This window comes from Lipotes vexillifer, unplaced genomic scaffold (genome assembly GCF_000442215.2).
Source record: "Lipotes vexillifer unplaced genomic scaffold, Lipotes_vexillifer_v1.1 scaffold639, whole genome shotgun sequence".
NCBI lineage: Eukaryota > Metazoa > Chordata > Mammalia > Artiodactyla > Lipotidae > Lipotes > Lipotes vexillifer.
The window spans coordinates 3,873,319-3,886,357 of NW_006786377.1; the positions used below are offsets into that span (position 1 = coordinate 3,873,319).

General features: G+C 36.3%; 1 protein-coding gene across 1 annotated transcript in view; it reads right to left on the bottom strand.

Annotated features, from left to right (window-relative positions):
- Positions 1 to 379: 379 nt before the first annotated feature.
- Positions 380 to 13,039, bottom strand: part of TAB2 (TGF-beta activated kinase 1 (MAP3K7) binding protein 2) — a 37,533-nt gene continuing 24,873 nt past the window's right edge. Inside the window, exons 4-7 of the mRNA XM_007458765.1 lie at positions 11,327 to 11,487; positions 11,018 to 11,111; positions 9,680 to 9,760; positions 380 to 522 (exon numbers count right to left, since the gene is read on the bottom strand). Coding sequence (XP_007458827.1) covers positions 380 to 522; positions 9,680 to 9,760; positions 11,018 to 11,111; positions 11,327 to 11,487 — 479 coding nt within the window. The remainder of the gene's footprint in view (positions 523 to 9,679; positions 9,761 to 11,017; positions 11,112 to 11,326; positions 11,488 to 13,039) is intronic.

A 13,039-nucleotide genomic window follows, 5' to 3' on the forward strand; every position in this document is an offset into this window, starting at 1 on the left:
AAAAAAAAAAAGCCATTGTTCTATTCCTTCCTCCTGTCAAAATTCAGTAGTGACATGAGGGGAAAAGGTACTGGGAACACCTAGGTATTAATATATGGAGAATTATCCTTAATGGGCTACTGGTAACACTGTACATGGTTAGGCAGTGGGCAACCAAGTCTTTCAGCAGATTACCTTCATGTGATGAATTTCAACTGCCCATGACATTAGACTGAGGTATTATTAGCTCTGTGGGCTGACATTTAACATTAGCACAACACCATCTTGTCACACCTTCAATTTGACAAAATCCTATGTAGCAGTGAAACTTTTCCCCTGATGACAGACTAGTTTCTTGAACTTCAGATGTGGTTTTAGGGAAGATGCAGGGCCTCTTGGCTCAGAAATGCCTTGGCATCTCACACTGTTCACAACGGATTAAGGCTGGATGGTTCAAAAAAGTACAGGCAGTACAATTCCACTGAGCCCCCTCATCATCTTCTGTGTCTTGAGTCTTTGGTGTTTTGATGGTGGACCTTTGATCTGTAAGGAAGCAAAAATCGCAAAGTCATAAATTACTGGCAACTTTAAACACTATTTATACTGCACAGCATGAAACAGCTTGTTAAACAAGTGAAGCATCTAGCTGAAACTGACACACATGCTTGATCCTTACAACCTGTCTCTATCAGGCTGGCACTTCTCCGCTGGGGAACAGCAACATGTACATGACATAACCACCTCAATATCTCCTCAAAGGGGAAAAGAGCATCATTTCCCCCAATTTACAGCAAGAGAAAAGGGAAATCAATTCATATGGTAACTAATAGCCAAGATTACCATAATGTCACCTAAGATGGTGAAAAGGTGTCCAACCACAATGTAATACTGCTAGTGCATTTATGTCTGATTAAAGTTTGAGTTTCATTTCTCACTGAAGTTGTATTTATATTTTTGTTTTCTACCAGGAATGGAAGTTTTTGTTAAATGTTGTCTATCTGAACAACACAAATAAAATATAAAGATGAACTAATTTCTAAAATCTTATTTATTTAACTATCGACAATAGACCTTGGAGGAGTAAATCAGTATAAAATTTTACCAGACTTTATTTCTCACTTTATTTTAAAATCATATTTATTATGGAACACTAGAAAGACTATTAGATTAAGAGTTGTGAGAATGGAGTTCTACTCCTGGCTCTGCTACTAACTCCTAATTTCTTTGCTCTGTGATCTTAGATAATAAATCATGTATCCTCTACATCTAATCTTTCTTACTTATAAAATAAAGTCACTGCAGCTTTATGAGGCCAATGTTCTAGAATGTTTGAATGTACAGAGGTAACTTAAATATAAGGAATAATTATATTCCTCCATGGTTGTATCTAAGATGAAATTATGTTTATGAAACTACTTTTTTGGGGGAGGGAGGTACCATTATAATTTTAGAATAGTATCCCTATAAATTATTGTGGGGACGTTTCAAGTAAAAGGAGCATGCATTGTTGGATCTCTCCAGTCATAGTCATAGTTTGTAGTTTGTAGTTTGTAGTTTTCAAACTATGTTAAGACAATGTATATTAATTTGAAAATTCTACCTGCTTCATGGAGTTGATAACTAAATGATACCTTTTCTGCTATTTTAAAAGACAAACTATTGTATATAGTAGATGAAAATATCAAGTTTCTATAACAAATTTAAAATAATTAAGTAATGTTTGGTACTTTGTACCCCTTTAGCAGCACTTTACGGTTTGGCGTTAAACACTTTATTGCAAAATTCCCACTTTAAGCATTGGTCAGAATTTTTTAGGCATCACCACAATTTCTGGCACATGCATGGGCAGCATGGAAGTACTATTTATACAGTAATTTTCTTTAAATTGAATAAGTTTAAAACAAATATCTATTTAAGGTTTACCTAAGTAAAAATATTTGAAAAATCAAGGGTCTGACAGTACTAACTAGTATCCTCTAAAACACATTAAAATAAATATAGTTAAAAAAAAGTTTGACTTTTTACCATCTACAATTATTTCACACTCCATACTTGGGAAACATTTAATAACATCATTGTTTTAATCTGGGGATAATCCAGTCTACTTACTAGAATTTTGGTCTCACCGAGGTTAGAAAACATTCCTACCTGGCACATTTTCAGTAAAACCTTGTCTTTCCTTTTTGTTTAACTACAAAGGTCTTTTAGGAAGGCTATTCAATCTATATTAACACTTCAATCTACTATTAAGTGCCAGAATCTTCTTCATTATGTAAGTAATATCTAAGGTATAAATAGCGGACCTAAATTTTTTTTAAAATGGAAAAATCTCCAATGGTTTTCTGCACAATCTCTTTTGGAACTTAGAATTATGACTCTTATTTATGAGTGCTATTTGGAAACTAAGTAACAACCAGAATTGAAAAAGAGGAAATTAGGTGGCATAGGATGACTTGTGATTGCCACACTTCATTTTAGCTGTTAAAAAACGCTGCATTGGGCTTCCCTGGGGGCGCAGTGGAGGACTCAAGTCAAGGAGTACTTCCCAGAACTTCTGCTGCCAGTGTCCTTGTCCCCACCGTGAGCCACAGCCACCCCCGACTCTGCAGGAGACCCTCCAACACTAGCAGATAAAGAAACAGAGGCTAAAGACCCGTTAGCAGGAAAGTCAGCACTGGAACTCAGGACTTCTGACTGCAGAGACCACCCACACACTTCCACGTCTTCTGCCTCTCTCAAGGCCCAGCCCTGTCTCCCGAAGAGAGATCGGGTGCTGACAGGGTCTTGGTGCTCTGGCCGGATGTCAGGCCTGAGCCTCTGAGATGGGAGAGCCGAGTTCAGGACACTGGACCACCAGAGGCCTCCCAGCCCCATGTAATATCAAACAGCAAAAGCTCTCCCAGAGACCTCCATCTCAACACTAAGACCCAGCTCCACTCAGTGCTTCACCCAGCAAACTACAGTGCTGGACACCCTATGCCAAACAACTAGCAAGACAGGAACACAACCCCACCCATTAGCAGAGAGGCTGCCTAAAATCATAATAAGGTCACAGACACCCCAAAACACACCACTGGACGTGGTCCTGCCCACCAGAAAGGCAAGTTCCAGCCTCATCCACCAGAACACAGGCACCAGTCTGCTCCAACAGGAAGCCTACACAACCCACTGAACCAACCTTAGTCACTGGGGTCAGACACCAAAAACATGGGAACTACAAACCTGCAGCCTGTGAAAAGGAGACTCCAAACACATTAAATTAAGCAAGATAAGACAGAGAAACACACAGCAGATGAAGGAGCAAGGTAAAAACACACCAGACCAAACAAATGAAGAGGAAATAGGCAGTCTACCTGAAAAAGAATTCACAGTAATGATAGTAAAGATGATCCAAAATCTTGGAAATAGAATGGAGAAAATACAAGAAACGTTTAACAAGGACATGGAAGAACTAAAGAGGAAACAAACAATGACGTATAACACAATAAATGAAATTTAAAATTCTCTAGAAGGAATCAAGAGCAGAATAACTGAGGCATAAGAACGGATAAGTGACCTGGAAGATAAAATAGTGGAAATAACTACTGCAGAGCAGAATAAAGAAAAAAGAATGAAAAGAAGTGAGGAAAGTCTTAGAGACCTCTTAGACAACACTGAACACACCAACATTCGAATTATAGGGGTCCCAGAAGCAGAAGAGAAAAAGAAAGGGAGTGAGAAAATATCTGAAGAGATTACAGTTGAAAATTTCCCTAATATGGGTAAGGAAATAGTCAATCAAGTCCAGACAGTCGCATACAGGATAAATCCAAGGAAAAACATGCCAAGACACATATTAATCAAACTTTCAAAAATTAAAAACAAAGAAAAAATATTAAAAGCAGCAGGGAAAAGTAACAATTAACATACAAGGGAATCCCCATAAGGTTAACAGCTGATCTTTCAGCAGAAACTCTGCAAGCCAGAAGGGAGTGGCAGGACATATTTCAACTGATGAAAGGGGAAAACCTACAACCAAGATTACTCTACCCAGCAAGGATCTCACCCAGATTCCATGGAGAAGTTAAAACCTTTAGAGATAAGCAAAAGCTAAGAGAATTCAGCACCACCAAACCAGCTCTACAACAAATTTTAAAGGAACTTCTCTAGGCAGGAAACACATGAGAAGGAAAAAACTTACAATAACAAACCCAGAAGAATTAAGAAAATGGTAATAGGAACATACATATTGATAATTACCTTAAATGTAAATGGATTAAATGCTCCAACCAAAAGACACAGACTGGCTGAATGGATACAAAAACAAGACCCATTTATATGCTGTCTACAAGAGACCCACTTCAGACCTAAGGACACATACAGACTGAAAATTAGGGGATGGAAAAAGATATTCCATGCAAATAGAAATCAAAAGAAAGCTGGAGTAGCAATTCTCATATCAGACAAAATAGACTTTAAAGACTATTAGAAGAGACAAAGAAGGACACTACATAATGATCAAGGGATCAACCCAAGAAGAAGATATAACAATTGTAAATATTCATGCACCCAACATAGGAGCACCTTAATACATAAGGCAAATGCTAACAGCCACAAAAGGGGAAATCGACAGTAACACAATCATAGTCGGGGACTTTAACACCTCACTTTCACCGATGGACAGATCATCCAAAATGAAAATAAATAAGGAAACACAAGCTTTAAATGACACATTAAACAAGATGGACTTAAAATTGATATTTATAGGACATTCCATCCAAAAACAGCAGATTACACTTTCTTCTCAAGTGCTCATGGAACATTCTCCAGGATAGATCATACCTTGGGTCACAAATCAAGCCTTGGTGAATTTAAGAAAATTGAAATCGTTTCAAGTATCTTTTCTGACCACAACACTATGAGACTAGATATCAATTACAGGAAAAAATCTGTAAAAAATACAAGCACATGGAGGCTAAAGAATACACTACTAAATAACCAAGAGATCACTGAAGAAATCAAAGAAGAAACCAAAAAATACCTAGGAACAAATGACAATGAATACACGACGACCCAAAATCTATGGGATGCAGCAAAAGCAGTTCTAAGAGGGAAGTTTATCGCAATACAATGCTACTTCAAGAAACAAAAACATCTCAAATAAACAACCTAAACTTACACCTAAAGCAATTAGAGAAAGAACAAAAAACCCCCAAAGTTAGCAGAAGGAAAGAAATCATAAAGATCAGATCAGAAATAAAAGAAAAAGAAATGAAGAAAACGACAGCAAAGATCAATCAAACTAAAAGCTGGTTCTTTGAGAAGATAAACAAAATTGATAAACCATTAGCCAGACTCATCAAGAAAAAGAGGGAGAGGACTCAAATCAACAGAATGAGAAATGAAAAAGGAGAAGTAACAACTGACACTGCAGAAACACAAAGGATCATGAGAGATTACTACAAGCAACTCTATGCCAACAAAATGGACAACCTGGAAGAAATGGACAAATTCTTAGGAAAGCAAAACCTTCCAAGACTGAACCAGGAAGAAACAGAAAATACAAACAGACCAATCACAGGCACTGAAATTGAGACTATGATTAAAAATCTTCCAACAAAAGCCCAGGACCACAAGGCTTCACAGGCAAATTCTATCAAACATTTAGAGAAGAGCTAACACCCATCCTTCTCAAACTCTTCCAAAATATAGCAGAGGGAGGAACACTCCCAAACTCATTCTATGAGGCCACCATCACCCTGCTACCAAAACCAGACAAAGATGCCACAAAAGTATGAAAACTACAGGCCAGTATAACTGATGAGGATAGATGCAAAAATCCTCAACAAATACTGGCAAACAGAATCCAACAGCACATTAAAAGGATCATACACCATGATCAAGTGGGGTTTATCCCAAGGATTCTTCAATATACACAAATCAATCAATGTGATAAACGATATTAACAAATTAAAGGAGAAAAACCATATGATCATCTCAATAGTTGCAGAAAATGCTTTTGACAAAATTCAACACCCATTTATGATAAAAACCCTGCAGAAAGTAGGCAGAGAGGGAACTCACCTCAACATAATAAAGGCCATATATGACAAACCCACAGCCAACATCGTTCTCAGTGGTGAAAAACTGAAACCATTTCCACTAAGATCAGGAACAAGACAAGGTTGCCCACTCTCACCCCTCTTATGCAACATAGTTTTGGAAGTCCTAGCCACAGCAATCAGAGAAGAAAAGGAAATAAAAGGAATCCAAATCGGAAAAGAAGAAGTAAAGCTGTCACTGTTTGCAGATGACATGATACTATACATAGAGAATCCTAAAGATGCTACCAGAAAACTACTAGAGCTAATCAATGAATTTGGTAAAGTAGCAGGATACAAAATTAACGCACAGAAATCTCTTGCATTTCTGTACACTAATGATGAAAAATCTAAAAGAGAAATTAAGGAAACACTCCCATTTACCATTGCAACAAAAAGAATAAGATACCTAGGAATAAACCTACCTAAGGAGACAAAAGACCTGTATGCAGAAATCTAAGACACTGAAGAAAGAAACTAAAGATGATACAAACAGATGGAGAGTTATACCATGTTCTTGGACTGGAAGAATCAACACTGTGAAAATGACTATACTACCCAAAGCAGTCTACAGATTCAGTGCAATCCCTATCAAACTACGTTCGGCATTTTTCACAGAACTAGAAGAAAAAATTTCACAACTTGTATGAAAACAAAAAGGACCCCGGATAGCCAAAGCAATCTTGAGAAAGAAAAACGGAGCTGGAGGAATCAGGCTCCCTGACTTCAGACTATACTACAAAGCGACAGTAAACAAGAGAGTACGGTACTGGCACAAAAACAGAAATATAGATCAATGGAAAAAGATAGAAAGCCCAGAGATAAACCCACGCACCTATGGTCACCTTATCTTTGATAAAGGAGGCAAGGATATACAATGGAGAAAAGACAGCCTCTTCAATAAGTGGTGCCGGGAAAACTGGACAGCTACATGTAAAAGAATGAAATTAGAACCCTTCCTAACACCATACATAAAAATAAACTCAAAATGGATTAAAGAGCTAAATGTAAGGCCAGACACTATAAAACTCTTAGAAGAAAACACAGGCAGAACGCTCCATGACATAAACCACAGCAAGATCCGTTTTGACCCACCTCCTAAAGAAATGGAAATAAAACCAAAAATAAACAAATGGGACCTAATGAAACTTAAAAGCTTTTGCACAGCAAAGGAAAACATAAACAAGACAAAAAGACAATCCTCAGAATGCGAGAAAATATTTGCAAATGAGGCAACTGACAAAGGATTAATCTCCAAAATATACAAGCAGTTCATGCAGCTCAATATCAAAAAAACAAACAACCCAATCCAAAAGTGGGCAGAAGACCTCAATAGACATTTCTCCAAAGAAGATATACAGATTGCCAACAAACACATGAAAGGATGCTCAACATCACTAATCATTAGAGAAATGCAAATCAAAACTACAATGAGGTATCCCCTCACACCCGTCAGAATGGCCATCATCAAAAAATCTACAAACAATAAATGCTGGAGAGGGTGTGGAGAAAAGGAAACACTCTTGCACTGTTGGTGGGAATGTAAATTGATACAGCCAGTATGGGGAACAGTATGGAGGTTCCTCAAAAAACTAAAAATAGAACTACCATACAACCCAACCCAGCAATCCCACTACTGGGCATATACCCTGAGAAAACCTTAATTCAAAAAGAGTCATGTACCACAATGTTCACTGCAGCTCTATTTACAATAGCCAGGACATGGAAGCAACCTAAGTGCCCATCGACAGATGAATGGATAAAAAGAAGAGGTGGCACATATATACAGTGGTATATTACTCAGCCATAAAAAGAAACGAAGTTGGGTTATTTGTAGTGAGGTGGATGGACCTAGAGACTGTCATACAGAATGAAGTTAAGTCAGAAAGAGAAAAACAAATACTGTATGCTAACACATATATATGGAATCTAAAAAAAAAAGAAAAATGGTTATGAAGAACCTAGGGGCAGGAGAGGAATAAAGATGTGCAGATGTAGAGAATGGACTTGAGGACACAGAGAGGGGAAAGGGGAAGCTGGGGCAAAGTGAGAGAGTGGCATGGACATATATACACTACCAAATGTAAAATAGATAGCTAGTGGGAAGCAGACGCATAGCATGGGGAGATCAGCTCTGTGCTTTGTGACCACCTAGAGGGGTGGGATAGGGAGGGTGGGAGGGAGACGCAAGAGGGAGGAGAAATGGGGATATGTGTATATGTATAGCTGGTTCACTTTGTTATAAAGCAGAAACTAACACACCATTGTAAAGCAATTATACTCCAATAAAGCTGTTAAAAAAACAAACAGAAAACCCCCCTGCATTGCATTGCGAAGCAGAACTGATTTCAAGAACTAAGTAAACCTCTGTAAGTGAAACTAGTAACTCCCTATTTTAGCTTTAAGGCAAAAGTGACTGATTCTTTATTTCTCCAAAAGTAGCCAGTACACAAGCTTCTACCTTTTGTGCAAAGGTTTTTAAGTACTGGAGTTTTTCTTTGTCTTTTGGAACTTGTTATCATGGGAGAACCACTGGTGAAATAAACCCTCAGGCACTTATCCTGCTTCTACAACTCTCAAGACGAATCTCATTTCATCTATATTCCACCTCCCTCCTAACCTCAACACATAAGTACTGGATTATGCTGAAACAAAACAGGATCTTTTTATATGAAATTTTTAGTTTTCAAAAGAGAGTAAAAAAGATTGTATTAAGGCAACTCATTTAGAGTCTAAAATACCCACTTTGCTTATTTTAAGAAGCTAGGCTATACCACTGTTTTCTTTATTCCTTTATTCAGTTAACAACCAAATAGCATCCAATGTCTGAACACTGGCTTCCCCATGTACTATGCCAAATACCCTAATCTTGCTTTTCCTCCTTTGTAATAAGAGTTCATTACGTTCCAGCTAACGATGTTTAAAAACATTTAAATTAAAAAATATGAAGATAAAGCTAGGCCTAATTAAATTATACTTGAACAAAAATGAGTGGACAGCACAGGATACTGAATGAGACTATGAAAATTCTTGTAACAAACTAAAAAACTAGTAACATACTTGTTTCTTTCTTATTCCTGTTTCTGTATGTTTTGTAATGCCTGGAGTAAAAAAACCCACACAAATGTTCCAACATTTCTTAGTTTGATGTCTATACAGTCTGTGAATATCAGTGATGTAAAAATGATAATAGGTAATTATTTTAAAAAACCATTCGTCTGAAATTCAGAGTATTTTGATTACAGAGAACTATGCGTAAACTAAATAGGACAGAATACTCATGAAAAATAAACTTTCCTAAGGTGTCTTCCTTAACATTTGTCTAAAATTTCAAAGAATGCAAGTTTCCGCACCTGGTGATCTTTTTTTTCTTTTGGCCAAGATTTGCTATTTTGGGAGTATATGATGAATCCTTAGGACATGCATATTACTTTTCAAGAGCTAAGTACATTACATTTTTGCACCCCCCCCCCAAATTCCCAGCATGTAAGTGAAAATAAATATCTTCCGAATGAATCCATCCAAGAATGCCGCAGTTTGAAGTACTTCTAGAGTGGAAGGTTTTCCAAAACCTTGCTTTTCAAAATGCAACAGTTCTCACACTTACTGGACACACTAACCTTTGGGTTTTGGTGGCACAGGACCTACAAATCCAATATTGTCATAAAAGTTATGAATAGCGCTGGGATTAAAATGTGGTCCTGAAATACATAAAAAGTAAGTATATCAATGCTTATAGCTCAAAAATATTTAAAAAATTGTTAAAAAAACAAATATTTTTTTTCTAAAAAATATCACAGTATAAATAGAAGAAATACTTTTTGCACCTCTAATGTCAAATTACATGTCAGGGTTTCAAAAACAGCTGAGATAGGTATAATATAGTACCCGTAACAGAGGTCTAAGTGGTAAATTGGGGAAGAAGTCAAATTAATGCCAGTAAGACAGTAACAGAATTAGAACTAGACCCCTGTTCTACGTGACAAGATAACTTAAAATTTAACAGTTTAAAATACAATTTTAACATGGTCTCAAGCAACTAAATAGCTTGGCTTCAAGTAAGTATAAAAACCGTGTACTAATATAATACAATGCTTCAGATTTTAAACAAAAGGAACAAGTTCAAGAATTATAGTTTCTAGACTGGCACTAACTTCTTTTTTCTCTCCAAAGTTAAGTTATGGCATTTTCAATGAGTGTTTCAAGATAAACAGCTGACTTACTAAAATAAAACAAATCATCTTTCAGTTTAATGGATTTTGGCACATACTAAGAAGTATGATTAAGGGCTTATTTTTTGGCTTCTTCCCTTTCCTGTCTTTTCCATTCTATATATTTCTATTATTTCTAAACTTCAGAATTAGGTTTAAGTTATAAATATTCCTTTTAGTTGTCTATGGAACTGAATTGTAAACATTTTTTTGTTCTACAATAAGCAGTTATTGCTTGGCAATAATAGCTCAAGTATAATAAACTATCATTGTCCTAAAAATATATAAGCCGTATTTTTATTTTCTTCTCTATTTTAGCAATTAAGAAAGTACCATTAGGGTGGCGATGCCTTTTAAATTATGTTCTTAAAAGCATAATTCTTGAAAGGGAAAAAGGAAAAAGGTATACGAGGTACCTACATTTTAATCTTAATAAATACTGTAACAGATTATACTAATACATAACAGCAATACTTTTGACAATACAGCCAGACATACTCATCACAGTCTTCACTTAACACATGACTAAAGGAGATTTGAAGGCTATACAATGTATCAAATTACTCCTCAACCAAATACATAACTTTGGAGGGGAGTGGAGAGTGAGGGAAAACAAAAATCCAAGTAGCACTATATGGCTCCAAAGTCAAATCTGAAACAGTAAGATTACAATTGATAAGTCTGGTTTTAGCCATGGGAAAAGAGTTGGTAAAAATGAATTTCAGCTGAGTATGCATTGAACTTTACCTCGGGCTTGAAAAAGATCAATTTCTTTGGTTAAGCAGTCAATGTCAATCTGGAGTTGTCTATTACAACTTCTCAATTGCTGCATTTCTTCGAGCTGAAAAATAATTCCATGTGAGAAGGATCTACATTAAACCCTTGTGTTATTAGCTAAGAAAGAGTGAAGTTTTGCAGGGGGAGGTAAGGACAGAGAAAGAAGTATGAATTAAGAGCATTTCTAGAAAACAAGATCAAGCTTTTATACTTATGACAGATTGCCTATTCTCATGTTCAAGCATAGCAGTCACAACAGTTACAGAAAGACAGACTTACTGAAGGTATTTGGGATATGGAATTTGATCTTTTCAGACGCCTTCGAGTTAGATTATTTTCCATTTCATTGACCTCAGATTTTAGTTTATCCAGCTTTTTCTTTTGAATCTCAAGTTCTCTTTGAAGTCGTTCCATTCTGGCCTTCTGATGTACCAAAAGAGCTGCAATACATATTAGTAAATATGAGGACCCACCCAGGTTAGTCAATTAACCTTTAAACAGCCTTGGGAAAACAAAACAAATGACTAATTCTGTGACAAACAAGAGGCTGCCAAGAATCCCAAAGATAACAATAACACAAAATATTGTGAGTTAAACGTTTAAAATTTCAAAATTTTTTACTTGAAAATTATTTTAATTATTTAAGCATACAAATGTCACTCATTTTTTTTTTGAGGGGGGGAGGTTTTAATATGGCCAATGACAGCATTTTTGCCTATAACCGCTCAAAAGGTCTAGTAGAGTCAATTAAGCTACTTACGATTTAATTCAAATTTGACCCCTTGAAAGGATAAGCCCCTCTACTTCAAAAAGTCTGACATGTTTGGACTATACATAAGGTATCCTAATATAGACATGTTATAGATATTTTAGAAGGGAACATGAGTTAGGTTAAATCCATTTTGATGTATACAACAAATAAAACTGATTTCAATTCATATGAATGTTAACATTAAATTCCTCAAACTGCAAATTAAAAACAATACCATTTAGATAAATCAAACACATTTTCTTATGTTGCAATGACAGTTTGTGAAAATATTTTCCTAAGATTTCCTAAGGAAAGAAAATAAGCAATCAATCTTGTCGCATGAATGATGAATTGCTTGGGAAACCTTATTAAACCATAAAAATTGGTATATGTTCCTGCCATCTCTGAACAATGTGAGCTTCACTTCTTAGGACACTGGACTGGTAGTGAAGATACCTGAATAGACTTCTATTAAAAGGCAGCTTGGGATGATTCTACCATGAGGAAACAGGCAGATTTGGGAAAATACAATAAATAACCTCTAAAAATGAAAAAGTCAAGTCGATTAAACAGATTAGATTAATGCTAAACAGTCATCATCAATCAGACTCAAATTTCCATGAATCTAAACAATAAGGAAAAGGCTATATACATTCAGGCCATTCAATCCGGTAGTGTATTCTAGAATCAGAATTAGGGTGTGAGGTGCGGGAGGCTAGTTAGGCTCAAGTACTTTAAAATTAACTTTAAACAATACATAATTTTTCCCAACAAAAATTTGACACTAATATAATCCACAGGTATTTCCTCTGTAATTCTTCTTTCTTACTTATTGGAAGAAAAGAGTATTAGGGCATTATGTTTCAAGTTTTAAAAACCATGACTGATTCTTGCTACCCTCTCTCCAATTTTAATATATATTCTAAGAACACAGGGCAGTGATTTTGGAGGTACACATGTTCCTGGTAGAAAACTCACCGTGTCTCTGTACATCCATACCTACCCCAAGCTTGTTCTGTCAGGCTTTTATTAATTTGGTTTATTTTATTTGAATTGCAGACTTTTATCCCTCTATTTCCAAAATATAAGAATTCTGCATTAGGGTCTATTTTCTTCTCTTAAAAAAGATGAGGAGGGCTTCCCTGGTGGCGCGGCGATTGAGCGTCCGCCTGACGATGCAGGGCACACGGGTTCGTGCCACGGTCCGGGAGGATCCCACGTGCCTCGGAGCGGCTGGGCCC